Source organism: Salmo salar, chromosome 16, assembly GCF_965601325.2.
Source record: "Salmo salar chromosome 16, fSalSal1, whole genome shotgun sequence".
NCBI lineage: Eukaryota > Metazoa > Chordata > Actinopteri > Salmoniformes > Salmonidae > Salmo > Salmo salar.
Genome location: NC_138306.1, coordinates 25,953,748 through 25,976,078, shown reverse-complemented (window position 1 = coordinate 25,976,078; position 22,331 = coordinate 25,953,748). Strand labels below are relative to the sequence as shown.

At 42.9% G+C, this 22,331-nt stretch overlaps 1 protein-coding gene across 1 annotated transcript in view; it reads left to right on the top strand.

Moving 5' to 3' along the window:
- The first annotated feature begins 1,412 nt into the window (after window positions 1-1,412).
- LOC106573511 (otogelin-like protein) overlaps window positions 1,413-22,331 on the top strand; it is a 56,682-nt gene continuing 35,763 nt past the window's right edge. The window contains exons 1-16 of the mRNA XM_082963251.1: window positions 1,413-1,417; window positions 1,626-1,663; window positions 11,270-11,362; window positions 13,207-13,483; window positions 14,338-14,543; window positions 15,058-15,182; window positions 15,343-15,449; window positions 15,670-15,776; window positions 17,015-17,140; window positions 17,228-17,336; window positions 17,416-17,462; window positions 17,709-17,854; window positions 17,982-18,114; window positions 18,279-18,456; window positions 18,595-18,719; window positions 18,842-19,051. Coding sequence (XP_082819377.1) covers window positions 1,413-1,417; window positions 1,626-1,663; window positions 11,270-11,362; window positions 13,207-13,483; window positions 14,338-14,543; window positions 15,058-15,182; window positions 15,343-15,449; window positions 15,670-15,776; window positions 17,015-17,140; window positions 17,228-17,336; window positions 17,416-17,462; window positions 17,709-17,854; window positions 17,982-18,114; window positions 18,279-18,456; window positions 18,595-18,719; window positions 18,842-19,051 — 2,032 coding nt within the window. The remainder of the gene's footprint in view (window positions 1,418-1,625; window positions 1,664-11,269; window positions 11,363-13,206; window positions 13,484-14,337; window positions 14,544-15,057; window positions 15,183-15,342; window positions 15,450-15,669; window positions 15,777-17,014; window positions 17,141-17,227; window positions 17,337-17,415; window positions 17,463-17,708; window positions 17,855-17,981; window positions 18,115-18,278; window positions 18,457-18,594; window positions 18,720-18,841; window positions 19,052-22,331) is intronic.

The window sequence follows — 22,331 nt, the reverse complement described above, 5'->3', positions numbered from 1 at the left end:
GTGTGTGAATTGGGCCCGTTTCCTGTCCTTCTAAGCATTCAAAATGTAAAGAGTGCTTTTGGGTGTGAAGAAAAATGTATGGAGTAAAAAGTACATTATTTTATTTAGGAATGTAGTGAAGTAAAAGTAAAAGTTGTCAAAAATATAAATAGTAAAGTACAGATTTCCCCAAAAACTACTTAAGTAGTACTTTAAAGTATTTTTACTTAAGTACTTTACACCACTGGGTAATATATCCTTTCAGTCGGTTTGATGTCACCAGTTTGGCACAAAATTCATTCACACCCCGCACCTGCACGCAGGTGAACTCGTGCACTCGTCATCCATCGGAGGGACACGCTCAACTATGTGCGCGTGGACGTGAACCGCGGGAAGTCCGGTAACGAACAGAGATCCTCCTCTACTCTCCGGTCTGTCCTGTGAAATGTTCCGTTAACCTCCGGGTGGATAAGCTCTGAGATGAACGGTCCACGTAGAGTAATACTGGTTCTTCTTTCGTGGTGTTCAGTTCTCCAACTGCTGACAGCACACGGTGAGTCTCCCAGCGACACACGCGCATCATATCAAAATGCATAACTTAGATGTGTACTATAACCTTTACTGTTTCAACATAAACGTTTGACGTTCTAAGAGTGATTCCAAAAATGTCAAAGAGAGAGCAGAAAACTAGCACCAGTGTTGTATGCGCGAGACATTTTTGAAAAGTTTATATTTTGCTGTTTTAACCTTGGAATGTGGGTTTCAACCCCCCGGCAGTGACATCGTTATGGCCTTGAGGAAATATGATTGACAAATGTTTTCCTTTGGATAGGAATACATTGGAGCTGATACTGTCTTGTAAATCATTCAGAGGTGTTGCCTAAATTGTTGCCGTTCAATAATGTGCCCCAGTGACCCTAAATTATAACGTTTAAATGAATACATTTGATATGTTTTGTCGACTTGTGGTATATATGTGATGATATTTTATGTGTTGTGATAGTGCAATTAAGTAATAATTGTGAGTGTGTGTGTGAGGTTTTAGTGATGTTTTTTTGTTGTGTTCAGCAGCACAGAGCCAACTGACAGAGACAGACAGTAGACTACAGAGGTAAGAGAGGAGATGAAGCGAAAAACATTCATCATCTCTGGGGATTCATTAATTCAATGTCATGGCTAAACTGATGCATGTGTGTTTGGTTTGGATGTATTCAAGTGGTCAAAAGTGCACTTCAGTTTGCATGTTTCTCCACATAATGAATGCATATTTCCCTGTGCTATGTGTGTGCTGTGTGTGTGTGTCCTGTGTGTGTGTGTGTGTGTGTGTGTGTGTGTGCGTGCGTGCGTGCGTGCGTGCAGGAGGGCTAATGCACTGCGGAGGAAACGGGATCTCCTAGGGGAGGAGGTAGGCACACTACACCTAAGAGAAGCAGATGAGGTCAGGGCATACACACACACAGCACCCTGACTAGCACAAAGACACCTTTGTAGGACACACACATACACATACATACACTGCTGCAACTACACACAGGGGTAGAGATACACATTTACTACACAAGTTTGTGCATGTGTGTGTGATCATCAGTGTTCTCTCCTCTCCAGACATTCAGTCCTCTTCTCTCTGAAGCAACTCTCCCTCGCAGTGTTCTACACAATTACACCGCCCGCGATGCCTCCTCAGGTACACACACCACACACACACACACACACACACACACACACACACCACACACACACACACACACACACACACCACACCACACACACACACACACACACACACACACCCTAGGGCCTAAAGTGCCTTCAGAAAGTATTCACACCCCTTGAATTTAAAATTGATAACATTTTGATTTTGTGTCACTGGCTAGACACAAATCTCATAATGTCAAAGTGTAATAACTGTATGCTTTTAGACATTTTTACAAATTAATTCAAAATGAAATGCTGAAATGTCTTGAGTCAATAAGTATTCTATCCCTTTATTATGGCAAGCTTAAATAAGTTTAGGAGTAAAAATGTGCTTCTTCGGGATCGGTGTCCCGTCAACGGGACGGTTGAGCTAACGTAGGCTAATGCGATTAGCATGAGGTTGTAAGTAACAAGAAAATTGCACCTGGGCTGGAATAATGCGTTATGGCCTTTCTCTTGCATTTCAAAGATGATGGTACAAAGAAAATTACAAAAGAACGGTAGTTTTTTCCTTTGCGTTGTCTTTTACCAGATCTATTGTGTTATATTCTACTACATTCCTTTCACATTTCCACAAAGTTCAAAGTGTTTCCTTTCAAATGGTACCAAGAATATGCATATCCTTGCTTCAGGGCCTGAGCTACAGGCAGTTAGATTTGGGTATGTCATATTAGGCGAAAAACTTTAAAAAAGGTGCCGATATTTAAGAGGTTCAAGTCACATAATAGGTTGCATGCAGTGAAGGCTCCTCAAAGGAGGAAGGGGAGGACCATCCTCCTCAGTGAATTTCATAAAAATAAAAATAGTGAAACTTAGATAAAACTATGCTAAATATATTCACGTCACCAAATAATTGATTAAAACACACTGTTTTGGAATCAATGTCTACACTACCCTCAACATCACTCTCTAGTGTAGCACCATGATGTAGCCGGAGGACAGTTCGTTTCCATCCTCCCCTGGGTACATTGACTTTAATACAAAACCCAGGAGGCTCATGGTTCTCACCCCCTTCCATAGACTTGCACAGTAATTATGATAACCTTCGGAGGATGTTCTCCAACCTATCAGAGCTCTTGCAGCATTGCAGTTTCCCACCCAATCAACGAATCATAGAATTAATCTAGTACTGAAAGCATAAGCTATAGATAGCTAGCACTGCAGTGCATAACATGAGGTGAGTAGTTAACACAAATAGAGAGAAAGACAATAGTTGAACAGTTTTGAGAGAGATATTTTTTTCACTTTCATTACTTAGCTAGCAAATGCAGCTAGCTGATTTAGCCTACTCAAACACCCAGTGGTGGAAAAAATTGCCAATTGTCATACTTAAGTAAAAGTAAAGATACTGTGGGAAACCGTGGGCGCAAAAAAGTACCCCATGTAAAATATTACTTGAGTAAAAGTCTGAAAGTATTTGGTTTTAAATATACTTAAGTAAATATAATTGCTAAAATATACTTAAGTATCAAAAGTACAAGTATAAATCATTTCAAATTCCATTTATTAAGCAAAGCAGAGCCACATTTTCTAGTTTTTAAATGTTGTTACATATAGCCAGGGGCACACTCCAACACTATAATTTACAAACAAAGCATGTGTTTAGTGATCTGCCAGATAAGAGGCAGTAGGATGACCAGGGATGTGCTCTTGATACGTGTGTGAATTAGACAATTTTCCTGTCCTGCTAAGCATTCAAAATGTAACAAATACTTTTATATGTCTGGGAAAATGTATGGAGTAAAATGTACATAATTTTCTTTAGGAATGTAGTGACTTAAAAGTAAACGTATAAAAAAATATAAATAGTAAAGTAAAGTACGGATACCCCAAAAACGACTTAAGTCATACTTTAAAGTATTCAAACAGAGAGGGATGCTATGTTAGCTAGCTGGCTATAGTTATCCGACGCTGGAACTCTTCCAAGTCAAGGTAAGCTTTTGGTTTTATTATTTTATTGCCACTGGGGCCCGGCGGTGTAACTGCTTGCTGTACACTATACTGCATGATTGTAGCGGGTTTACTAATATGTCAGGTCTAGAAGCTATGTTGACTATGACGGTAGCTAATATGGTGACAACGATGTAGGCTGTGTGTAGCGGTTATCGCTTATGGCATGAAGGTTTGGCTTGGAAAGTGTTTTTTGCCTGGTCACAGACAGTTGTTGTGTTGTGCACTGAATTCCACAAGCGAAGGAAAAGGTGAGAGAAATATAGTGCTCAGATGCGAGAAGGAATTATACAAAGACCAATGTTATCATGCTGTTTTTATGTGGCTGCTATGAAAGTGAACTGTGTTTGCGGGTGATCAGGGATGTGTGGATTCATTCTGACGATTCTGTTGAAAAACTTTTCTTATACTGAAGCAAACGGAACAAAATGGGAATAAACATATTTTAATTTGTCCAATAGAAATTCTCTTCTGCTTGGACTAATGATTATACCCTAGATCAGCTAGATGCAGGCAAGAGTGGGCAAAGTGGTATTGAATGTGTTTGTCTTTCACCTAGATTACTATAATTTTTCTCTCGCCCTGTGTACCCTAATAATGGCGCCGGAGGGGATGGCTGGCGTTTTACGGGCTCCTAACCAACTGTGCTCTTTATTTATTTTTTTTCACATTGTTTGTAACTTATTTTGTACATAATGTTGCTGCTACCGTCTCTTATGAAAAGAGCTTCTGGACATCAGAACAGCGATTACTCACATCAAACTGGACAAAGATTTTTTTCTTTAACGAGTCCGACGCAAAGGATATGCTGCTTTCTCGAGACCAGGCCCAAATCCCCATCATTCACGTGAAGAAAAGACGGAGAAAAAGGGGGTGGAGGTCATGGTGCCTTGTGAGAATTCGTAGGCGAGTGAGTAAACCTGCACTACCATCTGTACTATTGGCCAACGTGCAATCATTGGAAAACAAAATGGATGATATACAATTGAGACTATCCTACCAACGAGACATTAAAACTGTAATATCTTATGTTTCACCGAGTCGTGGCCAAACGACAACATGGATAATATAGAGCTGGCTGGATTTTCCGTGCATCAGTAGGACAAAGCAGCTACATCTGGTAAGACAAGGAGCGGGGATGTGTATCTATTTGTCAATAACAGCTGATGTGCGATGTCTAATATTAAAGAAGTCTTGAGGTATTGCTCACCTGAGGTAGAGTACCTCATGATAAGCTGTAGACCACACTATCTACCAAGAGAGTTCTCATCTATATTATTCGTAGCCGTCTATGTACCACCACAAACCGATGCTTGCACTAAGACCGCACTCAGCGAGCTGTATAAGGCCATAAGCAAACAATGCTCATCCAGAAGCGGCTCTCCTAGTAGCCGGGGACTTTAATGCAGACAACCTTTACTCCACACACAGAGACGCATACAAAGCTCTGCCTCGCCGTCCATTTGGTAAATCTTACCATAATTCTATCCTCCTGATTTCTGCTTACAAGCAAAACTAAAGAAGGCAGTACCAGTGACTCGCTCAATACGTAAGTTGTCAGATGACTTGGATGCTAAGCTACAGGACTGTTTTGCTAGCACAGACTGGAATATGTTCCGAGATTCATCCAATGGCATTGAGGAGTACACCACCTCAGTCACCAACTTCATCAATAAGTGCATCAACGACGTCGTCCCCACAGTGACTGGACATACATATCCCAACCACAGGCAACATCCGCAATGAGCTAAAGGGTAGAGCTGCTGCTTTCAAGGAGCAGAACATTAATCTGGACGCTTATAATTAATCCTGCTACGCCCTCAGTCAAACCATCAAACAGGCGTCAATACAGAAATAAGATTGAATTTTACTACACCGGCTCTGATGCTTGTCGGATGAGGCAGGGCTTGCAAACTATTACGGACTACAAAGGGAAACCCAGCCGCGAGCTGCCCAATGACGCGAGCCTACCAGACGAGCTTAATGCCTTTTATGCTCGGTTCGAATCAAGCAACACTGAAGCATGCATGAGAGCACCAGCTCTTCCGGATGACTGTGTGATCACACTCTCCGTAGCCGATGTGAGCAAGACCTTTAAACAGGTCAACATTCACAAAGCTTCGGGGACATGGATTACCAGGACGTGTACTCAAAGCACGCGAGGACCAACTGGCAAGTGTCTTTACTGACATTTTCAACCTCTCCCTGACCGAGTCTGTAATACCTACATGTTTCAAGCAGACCACCATAGTCCCTGTGCCCAAGAAAGTGAAGGTAACCTGTCACAACAGTGGTAGGCCTGATCACCGACAACGATGAGACAGCCTATAGGGAGGAGGTCAGAGACCTGACAGTGTGATGCCAGGACAATGACCTCTCCCTCAATGTGAGCAAGACAAAGGAGCTGATCGTGAACTACAGGAAAAGGCGGGCCAAACATTAACATTGACAGGGCTGTAGTGAAGCGGATCAAGAGTTTCAAGTTCTTTGGTATCCACATCACCAACGAACTATCATGGTCCAAACACACCAAGACAATCGTGAAGAGGGCACGACAACACTTTTTCCCTCTTCGGAGACTGAAAATATTTGACATGGGTCCCCAGATCCTCAAAAAGTTATACAGCTGCACCATCGAGAGCATCCTGACCGGTTGCATCATCGCCTGGTGTGGCAACTGCTCGTCACCTCAAGGTGCTACAGAGGGTAGTGCGTACGGCCCAGTACATCACTGGGGCCAAGCTTCCTGCCATCCAGGACATATATACTAGGTGGTGTCAGAGGAAGGCCCAAAAATTTGCCAAAGACTCTAGCCACCCTAGTCATAGACTGTTCTCTCTGCTACCGCACGGAAAGTGGTACTGGAGCACCAAGTCTAGGACCAAAATGCTCCTTAACTGCTTCTACCCCCAAGCCATAAGACTGCTGAACAATTCATCAAATGGCCACCTGGACTATTTACATTGACACCCCCTAATTTTTACACTGCTCCTACTCGCTGTTTATTATCTATGGATAGTCACTTTACCACTACCTATGTACAATTTACCTCGACTAACCTGTACCCCCGCACATTGACTCGGTACCAGTACCCCCTGTTTATACCCTCGTTATTGTTATTTTATTGTGTTACTTTATTTGTTATTTTTTTTACTTTAGTTTATTTAGTTTTATATTTTCTTAACTCTATTTCTTGAACTGCATTGTTGGTTAAGGGCTTGTAATTAAGCATTTCACGGTAAGGTCTACTACACCTGTTGTATTCGGCGCATGTGACAAATAAAATTTGATTTGATTTGATTTGTAAATTTTAATTAGTAGGCTAGGTTGTAGCAACCTCATGATGGGTATAGGGAAAATTTGACTATCATGTAGTAGCCTAACCTATCAATGTTACATTGAGCTTGGTGAATGGAATATGAATAACAGTCATTCAATATGCTGTAATAGAAATAAAAAATATACTATTTTCTTTTTTAATCTTTCCTAATCTTAAATGGCACCGACCACCACTGGTTGCATGGACTCACTCTGTGCGCAATAATATTTTTTAACATGATTTTTGAATGACTACCTCATTTCTGGACCCCACACATGTAATTATCTGTAAGGTCCCTCAGTCGAGCAGTGAATTTCAAACACAGATTCAATCACAAAGACCAGGGAGGTTTTCCAATGCCACGCAAAGAAGGGCACCTATTGGTAGATTAGTAAAAATAAAAAAACAGACATTGACTATTCCTTTGAGCATGGTGAAGTTATTAATTACACTTTTGATGGTGTATCAATACACCCAGTCACCACAAAGATACAGGCATCCTTCCTAACTCAGTTGACGGAGAGGAAGGAAACAGCTCAGGAATTTCACCATGAAGCCAATGGTGACTTTAAAACAGTTACTGAGACTAATGGCTGTGATAGGAGAAAACTAAGGATGGATAAACAACATTGTAGTTACTCCACAATACTAACCTAAATGACAGAGTGAAAAGAAGGAAGCCCGTACAGAATACATATATTCCAAAACATGCGTCCTGTTTGCAATAAGGAACTAAAGTAGAACTGCAAAAAATGTGGCTAAGCATTATGTTTGGGACAAATCCAACACATCACCGAGTACCACTCATGATATTTTCAAGCATAGTGGTGACTGCTTGTCATCGGGAAGGACTAGGACATTTTTTGGTATAAAAAGAACCGGAATAGAGCTAATCACAGGCAAAATCCTGGAAGAAAACCTCGCTTCAGGTCCTTAGGAAACTATGCAGTTATTTGTTTTTTATGTATTATTTCTTACATTGTTAGCCCAGAAAATCTCAAGTGTTATTACATGCAGTCGGGAAGAACTATTGGATATAAAAGCGATGTCAACTTACCAACATTACGAGCAGGAATACGTCTTTTCCGAAGCGGATCCTTTGTTCGGACCTCCACCTTGGACATTGGATCTTATCCCAGAGGCCATCCCGTCAGACTCAGAAGGCGAGCACACCATCCACCGCTTCAGAGCATATTACTCGCTAATGTCCAATCTCTAGATAACAAGGTGGATGAAATTAGGGCATTAGTTGCCTTCCAGAGATACATCAGAGATTGTAACATTCTATGTTTCACGGAAACATGGCTCACTCGGGATATGTTGTCAGAGTCGGTACAGCCACCCGGTTTCTTCATGCATCTCGCCGACAGAAACAAACATCTCTCTGGTAAGAAGATGGGCGGGGGTGTATGCCTTATGATTAACGACTCATGGTGTAATCACAACGACATACAGGAACTCAAGTCCTTTTGTTCACCTGACCTAGAATTCATTACAATCAAATGCCGACCGCATTATCTTCCAAGAGAATTCTCTTTGATTATAGTCTTAGCTGTGTATATCCCCCCCAAACAGATACCTCGTCGGCCCTGAAAGAACTTCACTGGACTCTATGTAAACTGGAACCATACATCCTGAGGCTGCATTTATTGTAGCTGGGGATTTTAACAAAGCTAACCTGAGAACAAGACTTCCTAAATTCTATCAGCATATTGAATGCACGACACGAGCTGGTAGCATTCTGGACCACTGCTACTCTAACTTCCGTGATGCATACAAAGCCCTCCCCCAACCTGCCTTCGGCAAATCTGTCCATTACTCCATTTTGTTGCTCCCAGCCTATAGACAGAAACTAAAATGGGAAACGCCCGGGCTCAGGTCTATCCAACGCTGGTCTGACCAATCGGATTCTACGCTTCAAGATCGCTTCGATCACATGGACTGGGATATGTTCCAGATAGCCTCAGACAATAACTTTGATGTATACGCTGACTCGGTGAGCGAGTTTATTAGCAAGTGCATTGGAGATGTCATACCCACTGTGACTATTAAAACCTTTCATAACCAGAAACCGTGGATTGATGGCAGCATTCGCGCAAAACTGAAAGAGCGAACCACCGCTTTTAATCATGGCAAGGCGACTGGAAACATGACCGAATACAAACAGCTATTCCCTCTGCAAGTTAATCAAACAAGCAAAGTGTCAGTATAGAGACAAAGTAGAGTCGCAATACAACGGCTCAAGCACAAGACATGTGGCAGGGTCTACAGTCAATCACGGATTACAAAATGAAAACCAGCCCTGTCGCGGACATTGACATCTTGCTCCCAGACAAATAAAAAATGTCTTTGCTCGCTTTGAGGACAATACAGTGCCACTGACACGGCCCGCTACCAAAGCCTGTGGGCTCTCCTTCTCCGTGGCCAACGTGAGTAAAACATTTAAATGTGTTAACCCTTGCAAGGCTGCCGGCCCAGACGGCATCCCTAGCCGTGTTCTCAGAGCATACGCAGACCAGCTGGCCAGTGTGCTTCCCGACTCACAGCTTACACGTTACAGAATAACACCTCACCAAAGGGAAGCAACAGGGATCTTTTTTTTTGTCCCATTGTGTCCAAGTGTGGCTGCTGAAGCAACCGGGGATGCCTCAGCTGGCTCGACAGGTTCTCAAGCCTCGGTTGGCTCGGCAGGCTCCCGCACCTCAGCCGGCTCTACAGGTTCCCGTGCCTCAGCCGGCTCTACAGGTTCCCATGCCTCAGCTGCCTCGACAGGTTCCCGTGCCTCAGTAGAAGCGACCGGCCCGTTCTCGGTCATCGGGACTGTCCCTCTGGCCGGTGTCGTCCTGCGGTTGGAGCAGTGCATCAGGAAGGGGGTACTGTCACGTGTACTCCCGCTCCCCCTCTCCGGCACTCGACATTGCCAGATTATTATGCACACCTGCCACCATCGCTACATGCACCACATGCACCCCATGACACTCACCTGGACTCCATCACCTTCCTGAATACCTCCCCTATATCTGTCACTCCCCTGGTTTCTTTCCTCAGACGTTATTGACTCTGTTTCTGTTTCATGTCTGTACGCTTTTCGTGTTTCTTGTTTTGTTCCATGTTAGTTTATTTATTAAATTATTCACTCCCTGTACTTGCTTTCCGACTCCCAGCGTACACGTTATACTGGGAGACAAATTCACCTTTCACCAGGACAATAACCTAAAACACATACTGGATTTGCTTACCAAGACAACATTGGATGTTCAGATTTGGACTTCACATTTCCATATTATAAAACTCATGTAATTTACAGTATCAACGTTTATGATCGCTACACTGTTCCTAGGCCGTCATTGAAAATAAGAATTTGTTCTTAACTGACTTGCCTAGTTAAATAAAGGTAAAATAAAGGTAAAAAAAATAATAATTCTGTTCTCAACAGAATGAGCTCATGTTTGTCATATTGTGAAGGAAATTAGCCATGGAGAACACATACTGTATGAATGTACTCATGACTCCATTCTATGAGCACCATAATTACTATCTGTTTCTCCTTGTGAAAGCCAAACACTGTAAGACTGTATTTTATAACTTAGCTAGTCATGTTGGCAATTTGAATAAGCTTTCAAATTATGCCCACCTGACCCATTTCGTGATTCATAATGGACCGTTTTTGGATTCCGTAAACAACAACAGTAATTGTCCGATGGGGGGATGCAGGAATGTGTTCCAAACAAAAAACGACATGTTTTCTTGCTTCAGTTCCTCAATGACACAGCTAAGAGAGCTCAAAAAAGCACCTAATAGTTGAAGGCTCTTTCCTTGAGAATTGAAATTACTTAGGAACTGTGCACACTTTGGAGAGGTGTGTGGACCCTTGTCATTTTTTTAAATGTTGCACTGACCCCAAATCTTCCATGAATATTCTTATTATGTTACTAAATCTATCCAGAGTATTTTCTGATTTCGATGTTGACAAATAATGTGAAAAGTTCAGTTACTGTAAAATGAACATAAAATCAACAGTGTAATGTTTTGATTCAATCTTGTGTCAGGTGAACTGTTTGGTCCTTATCTTTGGTCTGATCATTTCTCCATAATCTCCAAAGTGTTCCCTTTCAATTGCTACCATGGTTATGCATATGCTACTTATATTTCTTCTGTTAGAAACATTTTAATTTGGCCCTATACATATAGGCCAATTCTCACAAGTGTAAAGGGTTAAAGCAATCTGTCTCGTAAAGAATAAGTTATTCATCAATTGGTGAATCTCAAAGTATTTCCAGAGGAGATCTAAGGAATTGAGGAAAGATTGTGTCTGTGTTTCACCAGAGTACTGTGGCTGTCTGAATGGGGGCTGGTGTCAGGAGGGAGGTGTGTGTGACTGTGCACAGTTCCAGGCCCTCGGAGACCGCTGCCAGATCAGTGAGTAACACACACACATCTTGAACCTAGAACCACAATGTATGTTTCATTTTGGTGTGTGTGCCTGCATGAGAGTCAGACTGACACATCCATCAGCAACCATTAATAAGCTGTCCACACTGTCATAAATAACCACACACACACACACACACACACACACACACACACACACACACGCACGCACGCCCGCACGCACGCACGCACACACACACGCACACACACACACACACACTCACCAGTCCATAGTGTGTATGATTAAGTCTGGGGGATTAGGGTTGAGTTTCTGTAGACTACACAGGGTCTCTATACATCAGAGATGGGTCTCAAGTGGAGCCTCTATAGCAGTGGTCACCAAACTTTTCTGAGTCAAGATCACTTTCACAGTCAAAAAGCAAGCTGAGATATACGCTCAGATTTCTTTACATTAACCTCAACACAAACAACAGTTTTGTAGGAATGAGGTTTGGACAGTAGGCCTAATACATTAGCACAGCATATTGGCTATATGATTGGCCTGCCAATATTGTTAAACAGACCATATTATATTTCAAAACTCAAGCTTTGATAACAAAATAGATCAGTTGGTTTCGAATTTTGTTATTTTACTGGACTGATGGTACCTGCATCTGATGGTCAACAAGGTCAAATCATGACGTCAGTGGTCTTCAGGTCGAAAAATCGGAGCTCTAGAAAGATGCCCGAGTTTCCGACTTGGAATTCCCGAGTTGGATGACCGTTCAAAACTATTTTTCCCAACCGCCTCTCACGGTCCCTGCTCTCTCTTTCCTTTCCTCCGGTGAGACTGACCAGAGAGAGGGGACATCGTCTTCCACATGATGATGAAACCTGAGCGCACTGCGTCTGCCTCATGTACAAATTGTTGTTCCTATGACCAGAGAAAGTTTAATATTATTTAATATTAAAATCGACACGATGAGCTGCTAATAAAAATAAAATGCAGGGCTATCGATACTTGGCTACTCATTCATTGCAGCTGTATGGAATACAGAGAAGCGCGTTTTGTAATAGTGTTGAATAAAAACAGTGACAGTGCTGAATTTAAACTTCAACATGAACTCACTCATAAAAACAGCAGCTCTTTGCTGTATTCATTGACAGTCTCTCTGTGGTCATGGTTTTAAAAGTTATTAAATCTTACGTAGGCTAGTAGCCTGTTAAACTTGGCTGTGGCCAGGGTCCCGGAAGCTCTGTAGCCACGGTGATTTGAGCTATCCGATTGGGCAGCGCAGTAGGTGCACTCGATTTAGTCACAGATTTGCCGGTCCGCCGGGTAGGCGGAGTTTGTCTCATGAATCAAGTGCACCTACCGGCAACAGCTCAACACGATTTAAAAAAAGAAACGCAAGCCTTTATCGTTCGTTGGCTTTTCTACAGAAATATTTGGTGATCGACTAGGAATCGCGATCGACCGGTTGGCAACCACTGCTCTACAGTAATACCTTGCCTGAGACCTAAAGTAGTGTTTCCCTCACCTAACCACCATGGTTTTGTTGGCGCGATGGTAAGCACACTAGCGTCAGGAATATGAAGTGTTGCTGTTCGGTTCTCATGCTGGGTGTGGCAGATGAACTCTGATACACACTGTTCCTGTCAACCAAGTACCTACCTGGCTAAAGTACCACCAGAGCACCAACACTGTTAGACAGTGGGTGTAGTTGGCTAGGTATGGCACAGAGACGGGGTTTCCTGTAACTGAGCGGCTTTTAGTGAGCTAGCACCTCCTCCCCATGCCCCCCACACACAAACAAACACACCAGCGCACCATAATGCCAATTCAGAGTTGAGATAAGTGTGCACAACTCAGAGTGTGTGTGTGCATGTAGTTCCTAACCAGGGCCAGGACAGAGATGGGATCTGCAGGTCTTGGGGTCAGCACCACTATGAGACGTTCGATGGCAGCTACTTCTACTACCCTGGGACCTGCTCCTACATACTGGCCCAAGACTGCCGCTCAGCCACACCACAGTACACTGTGTGGGTCCATAACAGCCGTGTGTGTGAGGGAAGTGTGTACTCCTGTCCCAGGGCTCTCAGTCTCTTCTTCCCCAGCGAGGAGGAGATCCACATCTCTGGATACCAAGTCCACCAGGGGGGCCGCAGGTGGGTGGGATATGGAGGAATGTGTATGTTTTCTGTTGTAATGTGTATGTGTGTGTGTGTGTGTGTGTGTGTGTGTGTGTGTGTGTGTGTGTGTGTGTGTGTGTGTGTGTGTGTGTGTGTGTGTGTGTGTGTGTGTGTGTGTGCCTGTGTGCGTGTGTGTGTGTGTGTGTGTGTGTGTGTGTGTGTGTGTGTGTGTGTGTGTGTGTGCGTGCGTCTGTGCAGAGATGGGCAGTATTTGAAATATGTATTTTAATTACTTCTGAGTATTTTGTCATTTGAATTACACTCCAGTGTATTTTGTCAAAATCCTGTAATTTGTATGTTCAAAATACAAAATAATTCTATACAATTTTTTTTAATAGAAGTTCATATTTTGTGTCCACCCTTTCACCCTGCACTGGTATCAGAAGTCTGATAGCACTATGGTGTGATAAAAGCGTGTGCTAAATGAACTAAATATAAATGTATATGTAAAAATGAACAATTGCAAATCATGTTGAGTATAATTCTAATGAGCTCCGGCCGAAACAATACACAGTGTGCTTTGCAGTTCTTTTTGGTATGTTCATTTTCACATATACATTTATGTATTGGTCATTGAGCAGACACACGTATCCAGAGTGACTTGCTCAACTAAGGTAGTTAAACAACAACATATCACAGTCATAGCCAGTAAAAATATGTTGTTGCTGTTCGGGCCGGCTACTTGCAAATGTATACATTTTTTTTTAAATACATTACAAAACACATGTATTTTGTAGTTTATTTTGATACCTTGATCTTTATGGTATTTTGTATCTGTATTTTGTAATTGTATTTTGACATTTTTTGCCCATCCCTGCATATGTGCATAGGCTGAGCCTGCCCCAAACAATAGGAGGTGTGTTTATAGAGCGTCTGGCTGACTACCTTCTGGTGAAGAGTGTGTTTGGCTTCTCTCTGGCGTGGGACGGAGAGAGTGGAGTATATCTGAAGATGTCTGAACAGCACCACGGCACCCCCTGTGGCCTCTGCGGGAACTATAACAACCTGCCCAATGATGACCTCACCACTGCCCGCGGTGAGACAGACACACTCACTCACAATAGTCACACACACCTCATCAAAGCCCACTGTAAGACTGGACAGATGGGTCCGACCAGCCTCTTATCCTCCTTCCTCCACCCATCTCTTATCCTCTGTCTCAGCACCCAATCATCCTTCCATCACAACCTTTCTCCTCTCAGCACCGCAGGGAACCGTTATAGTTATTAATACTGAGGAGGATGTAGTAGTCCTGTAACATGACCTAGACAGGAGAGGAGAGTGGGAAACGAAGAGGAGAAGAGAGGAGAGAGGGAAAAGAGAACAAAGGGGAAAGGAGAGCAGAGGAGAAGAGAGGGAGGAAAGGAGACAAGCGGAAAGCAGAGGAGAGGAGAAGAGAGGAAAGTAGAGCAGAGCGTAGCAGAGGAGAGAAGTTATTTTAATATTCAGTCATTATACAGTTATTCTATTATATTAGATTATTTTCAGGCATGTAGAGGAAGGATCCCTAACCGTGTGTGTGCATGTTTTGTGTGTGTGTCTGTGTGTAGGTGTGCAGACAGAGGAGCCAGCAGTGTTCGCTAACAGCTGGTCAGTCGATCTGCCCCATGAGAGAGGCTGTCCTCTGGTGGACATAGACTTCACTGGACCCTGCCACTCTGAGTCTGACATGGACGTAAGAGCTGTCTGTCTGTGTCTGTCTGTCTGTCTGTCTGTCTGTCTGTCTGTCTGTTTGGAACGTATTACTTGAACCCAGGTTCTCAGTGTGTCATAAGACTGTCACTGATTTTCTGTGTTTTATTGTATTATGTTGATGTTTGTGTATGTGTGTGTAGGATGCCATAGAGAAGTGCAGTGCTCTCCTGTTCTTCCCCTTCCTGTCCTGTCATGATAACATTGATCCAAACCCCTACGTGGCCAGCTGTGTCGCCGACCTTTGTGTGTAAGTCACACCCCAGTGTGTGTGTGTGTGTGTGTGTGCGTGTGTGCGTGAGTGAGTGAGTTGCCTGTCTTCTGGCTGACTATTGTCAAAGTGTTGTCTCACTATTCTCTGAATGTTGTGTGAGTGTTGTCTGAGTGTTGTCTGAATGTCCTCTGACTGTTGTCTGAGTGTTGTCTGACTGTTGTCTGAGTATTTCTGAATGTTGTCTGCTGTGATCCAGGTCTGATGATGAGGAGACGTTTTGTCGTGCGTTGGTGGAGTACACACGAGCCTGCAGCCATGTAGGATACCCTGTACGAGAGTGGCGAGACAGCTTCCCTTCCTGCAGTCAGTAACATTATACTAACCTAACTTAAAGATGCAGTCCAGGATCTTAATGGGAAACTTAATTTTTTTTATAGTTCATATTCATCTTCTCCAGCACCACCACAACATCAACATATGTGAAAATGGCGAGTTTCTACACTACCGTTCAAAAGTTTGGGTTCACTAAGAAATGTCCTTGTTTTTGAAAGAAAAGCACATTTTTGTCTATTAAAATAACATAAAATTGACCAGAAATACAGTGTAGATATTGTTAATATTGTAAATTACTATTGTAGCTGGAAAAAGTAGATTTTTTATGGAATATCTACATAGGCGTACAGAGGCCCATTATCAGCAACCATCACTCCTGTGTTCCAATGGCACATTGTGTTAGCTAATCCAAGTTTATAATTTTACAAGGCTAATTGATCATTAGAAAACCCTTTTAGCACAGCTGAAATGTTAGCACAGCTGAAAACTGTCGTCCTGATTAAAAAAGCAATAAAACTGGCCTTCTTTAGACTAGTTGAGTATCTGGAGCATCAGCATTTGTGGGTTCGATTACAGGCTCAAAATGGCTAGAAACAAAGTCTTTCTTCTGAAACTCGCCAGTCTATTCTTGTTCTGAGAAATGAAGGCTATTCCATGCGAGAAATTGCCAAGAAACTGAAGATCTGGTACAACGCTGTGTACTTTTTGTATGTTTTGTGGAAAAAATATATATGAAGATTAGTGTTTCCAATGACATCATCGGTGTGCATCATGTGATTTTAACAATTATAAGTAGGCTTTGCCTACTAATCGCCTACTAATTGGTTGATGATGTCATTGGAAACACTTATCTTCCTATATCTTTTTTATTACAAAACATGGATTCGTGCAATTTTCACATATGTTGATGTTGCGGTGGTGTTGGAGATGACTATTAAGTAGAAAAAGAAAACAAAAACCCATTCTGCACAACTAATTTGCAACATATTGTACGAATTGGATTCGTTGCATATCATACAAATTGCAAGAAAAATTATGAGAATAATCTTTTGCATGACGAAACATATCATATGAAATGGATGACGTAGTACACAACTGGATGATGTAGTACACAGTAAATAGGGACCCGTTTTGGCTCGTTTGCACCACTTTCAAAACTACTGGCTGAAATGTTGTAAAAGTTCTGGAGCATAACATTAACCCCAACCTTTAATTGACAGTTAGCTAACTTATTACTGCAGTAAGTTCTTCATTTGACTGTTCCGTAGATGATGGTTGTGAGGAGAGTTTTGTCCATAGAGACTGTATTAGCTGCTGCCCTCCCACCTGTACCTTTGACAAGGAATGTCTGGGAACTAACTTGCACTGTCTGGACGGATGCTACTGCCCTGACGGTACACACAAGCACACTTATACACACACGTCGCATGCACACACGCACACACACACTCCATCTCACCCTCTGTGTCCAACTATTTTAGGGTTGATTCTACAGAATGGGACGTGTATAGCAGTGTCTCAGTGTCCTTGTGTCTATCACGGCACCTCATACACACAGGGACACACTCTGGAGCAGGGCTGCAGCGTCTGGTGAGTGTGTGTGTGTGACTTGTGTGTGTTCATGTGTGTGGGTGTGTTTGTGTGTTGCTAACCTGTGGTGTATTTACAGTGTGTGTATGGGGGGAGTGTGGAACTGCACAGAGAACAACTGTACAGGTGAGCTAACCTCTCAGGTCATATGATCATTTTTTTACATTTTTTTACATTTTAGTCATTTTGCAGACGCTCTTATCCAGAGCGACTTACAGTATTGAATGCATACATTCCATTTCATGCATTTCATTTTTTTTTTGTACTGATCAGAAACTCATATGCTGAATGATCCAATGTCACAACTTTCAATGCCTGCCGGCCTGCCTGCCTACCTTCTTCTTTCTTTCTCTCTCTATCTCTCTCTCTCAGCGGAGTGTTCAGTAGTCGGTGATGTGTTTGTGACGTCGTTCGATGGGAGAATGTTCCTGCAGCCGGGGGCGTGTCAATACGTCTTGGTTAAGAGCCGGATTGGCAACAGATTCACTGTTACCGTTCAGTACACCACCTGCACAGAGGTAACACACACACAAACACATATTGCAGTATACCACCTTCACATAGGTAACACACACACAATCTGAAACAATCTTGTGTGTGTGTGTGTGTGTGTGTGTGTGTGTGTGTGTGTGTGTGTGTGTACAGGCCCAGCAGCAGGCTTGTATCCAGTCGGTGACAGTGGTACTGGATGAAAATGTTAGTCACCAGGTGACTCTGACCCGAGAGGGGGAAGTGCTTATAGGGGTCAACCCCGTTCCCACCTTGCCCTACATCAATGGTACGATACAATCAACTTACAATTGATACTCCTATCAATACTTCTTATAATATCCAGTATGATACGGATAACATCAGGTATAGAGAGAACAGTAATGGTCCCAACACATAGCCTTGTGGAACACCTTATTTAACGTCAGATTTAATATGTGTTTATGTGAGTAGATGTAGTGGAGGTGCAGAGGCTAACGTCGGTGTTCGTCCAGCTGAGGACCTTGCTTGGACTGCGTCTGCAGTATGACGGGCGTGGTGGGCGCATCTACCTACAACTGGACAGCCAATGGCGCGGGAACACGCTGGGCCTTTGTGGAACCTTCAATGGAAATCTTCGGGACGACTTCCTGTAAGGAAACTACTTCCTCTCATATTGACCCCTAAATGTTCTTTGGAGAAAAGATTTAGAGCATTTCTATTTGAGGCAGTTGAGTAAAAGAGTATTACAGTAAGTATATTCATGACATTTTGGCCTGTGTGTGTATAGTTCTCCAGCAGGGATGATAGAGGGGACTCCCCAGCTCCATGCTAACTCCTGGAGGGTCTCATCTGCTTGCTCCGCCCCCATCAACCAGCCAATTATCGACCCCTGTGAGATGAACCAGCACAACGGTAACCTCTCACCCCTGACCTCAAAACTCTAACCCTGACCTCCATTGACTGCTTGATATATCTTCACGTTTTGCTGCAGCCATATCCTCTCAAAAGCTGAGAAGTGTGTATGTGTGTTACAGTGTTCTATGCCTCTCTGTGTGAGGTTTTGTTGGGGAGTGTGTTTTCTCCCTGCCATGGTTACGTCAGTCCCAGTGTGTACCAGCAACAGTGTCGCTACCAGGCATGTCGCTGTGGAAACACCTGTCTGTGTACGGCCCTGGCCCACTACACTTACCTCTGCTCCAAACACCATGTTGCTGTCAACTACAGGGCCCACGTCTCAGAGTGTGGTGAGTCTGGGCAGTGGAGACCTGGAGAATGATATGTCTGTGTGTAGCGATGGTGTGTCTACACTGTAAAAAGTAGGTTACTGTACATTTACAGTAAAATACTGGCAGCACAGAAGTCAGTAAATTACTGTAGATTTACAGGACCTTTACTGAAACATACATTTACAGCCTATTACTCTAACACCTGACTACCAGCATGCTGTATTTCTAGAATGTACAGTGCATTACTTGAAGCACAGTGGTTAGTAAACTGTATCAGATTTACAGTGCAGGCAGCTAGTCCCAATGATGGGCAGTATTACGTAGTATTTGATATACAATGAGCTCCGGTATTGGGACAGTGACAATTTTGTTGTTGTTTTGGCTCTGTACTTCAGCACTTTGGATTTGAAATGATACAATAACTATGAGGATAAAGTGCCGACTGTCAGCTTTATTTTGAGGGTATTTCCATCCATATCGGGTGAACCGTTTAGAAATTACAGCACTTTTTGTACAAAGTCCCCCCATTTTAGGGGACCAAAAGTATTGGGACAATTTCACTTTATATGTGTATTAAATTACTAAAAAGTGAAGTATTTGACCCCATATTCATAGCATACAATGACTACATCAAGCTTGTGACTACAAATTTGTTGGATGCATGGCCGTGATTACAGGGCAAAACAGACCAAAAGGACTTGGCAAAACACTTAACCTGTAAAGGTTTAAGACTTGCTGCCGCTCTGATCTGTTCCATATCTACATGAAATTGTTAGAGCACTACGACCACATACTGTTTCAGTTCAATTGGTACACCATCCTCAAAATATGTTAATAATCCAGCAACTCTTTCCCCTCCCACAATGCAACATAATTTTTAGAATGCTGCACTACATATACAACAAAACCGCAATAAAGTACTTTATTGTTAAATTGTATTGTAATAAAATTGAATATGTAATTATATTTTACAGCAGCATACCAATGAATATTAGGTGTTTTATATCACTTGCACTTGTAATGCCCTTAACAAAGGTGTCTAAACTGGCAATGACTACAGGTAAAAACAGATCAAAAGGACATGGCTAAACACTAGTGAAGTTAGGTTTGATACCGGAGCTCCGAGGCTTGCGTTGAATTTGCTAAGCAGCTAACTTCGAAGCAATGTGCCGATGTACAGTGGGGGAAAAAAGTATTTGATCCCCTGCTGATTTTGTACGTTTGCCCACTGATAAAGAAAGGATCAGTCTATAATTTTAATGGTAGGTTTATTTGAACAGTGAGAGACAGAATAACAACAAAAATATCCAGAAGAATGCATGTCAAAAATGTTATAAATTGATTTGCATTTTAATGAGGGAAATAAGTATTTGACTCCCTCTCAATCAGAAAGATTTCTGGCTCCCAGGTATCTTTTATACAGGTAACAAGCTGAGATTAGGAGCACACTCTTAAAGTAGGAGCACACTCTTAAAGAGAGTGCTCCTAACCGCAGCTTGTTACCTGTAAAAAAAGACACCTGTCCACAGAAGCAATAAATCAATCAGATTCCAACCTCTCCACTATGGCCAAGACCAAAGAGCTCTCCAAGGATGTCAGGGACAAGATTGTAGACCTACACAAGGCTGGAATGGGCTACAAGACCATCGCCAAGCAGCTTGGTGAGAAGGTGACAACAGTTGGTGCGATTATTCGCAAATGGAAGAAACACAAAAGAACTGTCAATCTCCCTTGGCCTGGGGCTCCATGCAAGATCTCACCTTGTGGGGTTGCAATGATCATGAGAACGGTGAGGAATCAGCCCAGAACTACACGGGAGGATCTTGTCAATGATCTCAAGGCAGCTGGGACCATAGTCACCAAGAAAACAATTGGTAACACACTACGCTGTGAAGGACTGAAATCCTACAGTGCCCGCAAGGTCCCCCTGCTCAAGAATACATATACATGCCCGTCTGAAGTTTGCCAATGAACAATCTGAATGATTCAGAGGACAACTGGTGAAAGTGTTGTGGTCAGATGAGACCAAAATGGAGCTCTTTGGCATGAACTCAACTCGTCGTGTTTGGAGGAGGAATGCTGCCTATGACCCCAAGAACATCATCCCCACCGTCAAACATGGAGGTGGAAACATTATGCTTTGGGGGTGTTTTTCTGCTAAGGGGACAGGACAACTTCACCGCATCAAAGGGACGATGGACGGGGCCATGTACCGTCAAATCTTGGGTAAGAACATCCTTCTTTCAGCTAGGGCATTGAAAATGGGTTGTGGATGGGTATTCCAGCATGACAATGACCCAAAACACACGGCCAAGGCAACAAAGGAGTGGCTCAAGAAGAAGCACATTAAGATCCTGGAGTGGCCTAGCCAGTCTCCAGAGCTTAATCTCATAGAAAATCTGTGGAGGGAGCTGAAGGTTCGAGTTGCCAAACGTCAGCCTCGAAACCTTAATGACTTGGAGAAGATCTGCACAGAGGAGTGGGACAAAATCCCACCTGAGATGTGTGCAAACCTGGTGGCCAACTACAAGAAACATCTGACCTCTGTTGGTTGCCAACAAGGGTTCTGCCATCAAGTACTAAGTCATGTTTTGCAGAGGGGTCAAATACTTATTTCCCTCATTAAAATGCAAATCATTTTATAACATTTTTGACATGCGCTTTTCTGTTTTTTTTGTTGTTATTCTGTTTCTCACTGTTCAAATAAACCTACCATTAAAATTATAGACTGATCATTTCTTTGTAAGTGGGCAAACATACAAAATCAGCAGGGGATCAAATACTTTTTTCCCTCACTGTACGTATCACTTTATCAGAAGTACGTCATCAATGACGTCTGAAGCTTCATTTGATCAAGTGCTTTTTCAAACTGTGTGTTGCAAAATACGAGATCCCACTGATTTCACCATGGTTCTAGTGCCTTCTTCGATTAAAAGCTGCTTTCACCGAACACCAAACTCTACTGGACACCGGACTTACAAATATATAGTTAGGAGTTTGTCCATCAAATTTCACTTGACTGGTATCTTAGCAGGTAGAGTAGGGGACTATGGAACATTCAGGGATGTGAGGGAACGTACGGCCCAGTACATCACCTGGGCCAAGCTTTCTGCCATTCAGGACCTCTATACCAGGTGGTGTCAGAGGAAGTTCCTAAAAATTGTCAAATACTCCAGCCACCCTTGTCATAGACTGTTCTCTCTGCTATCGCACGGCAAGCAGTACCAGAGCGCCAAGTCTAGGTCCAAGAGGCTTCTAAACAGCTTCTACCCGCAAGCCATAAGACTCCTGAACGGCT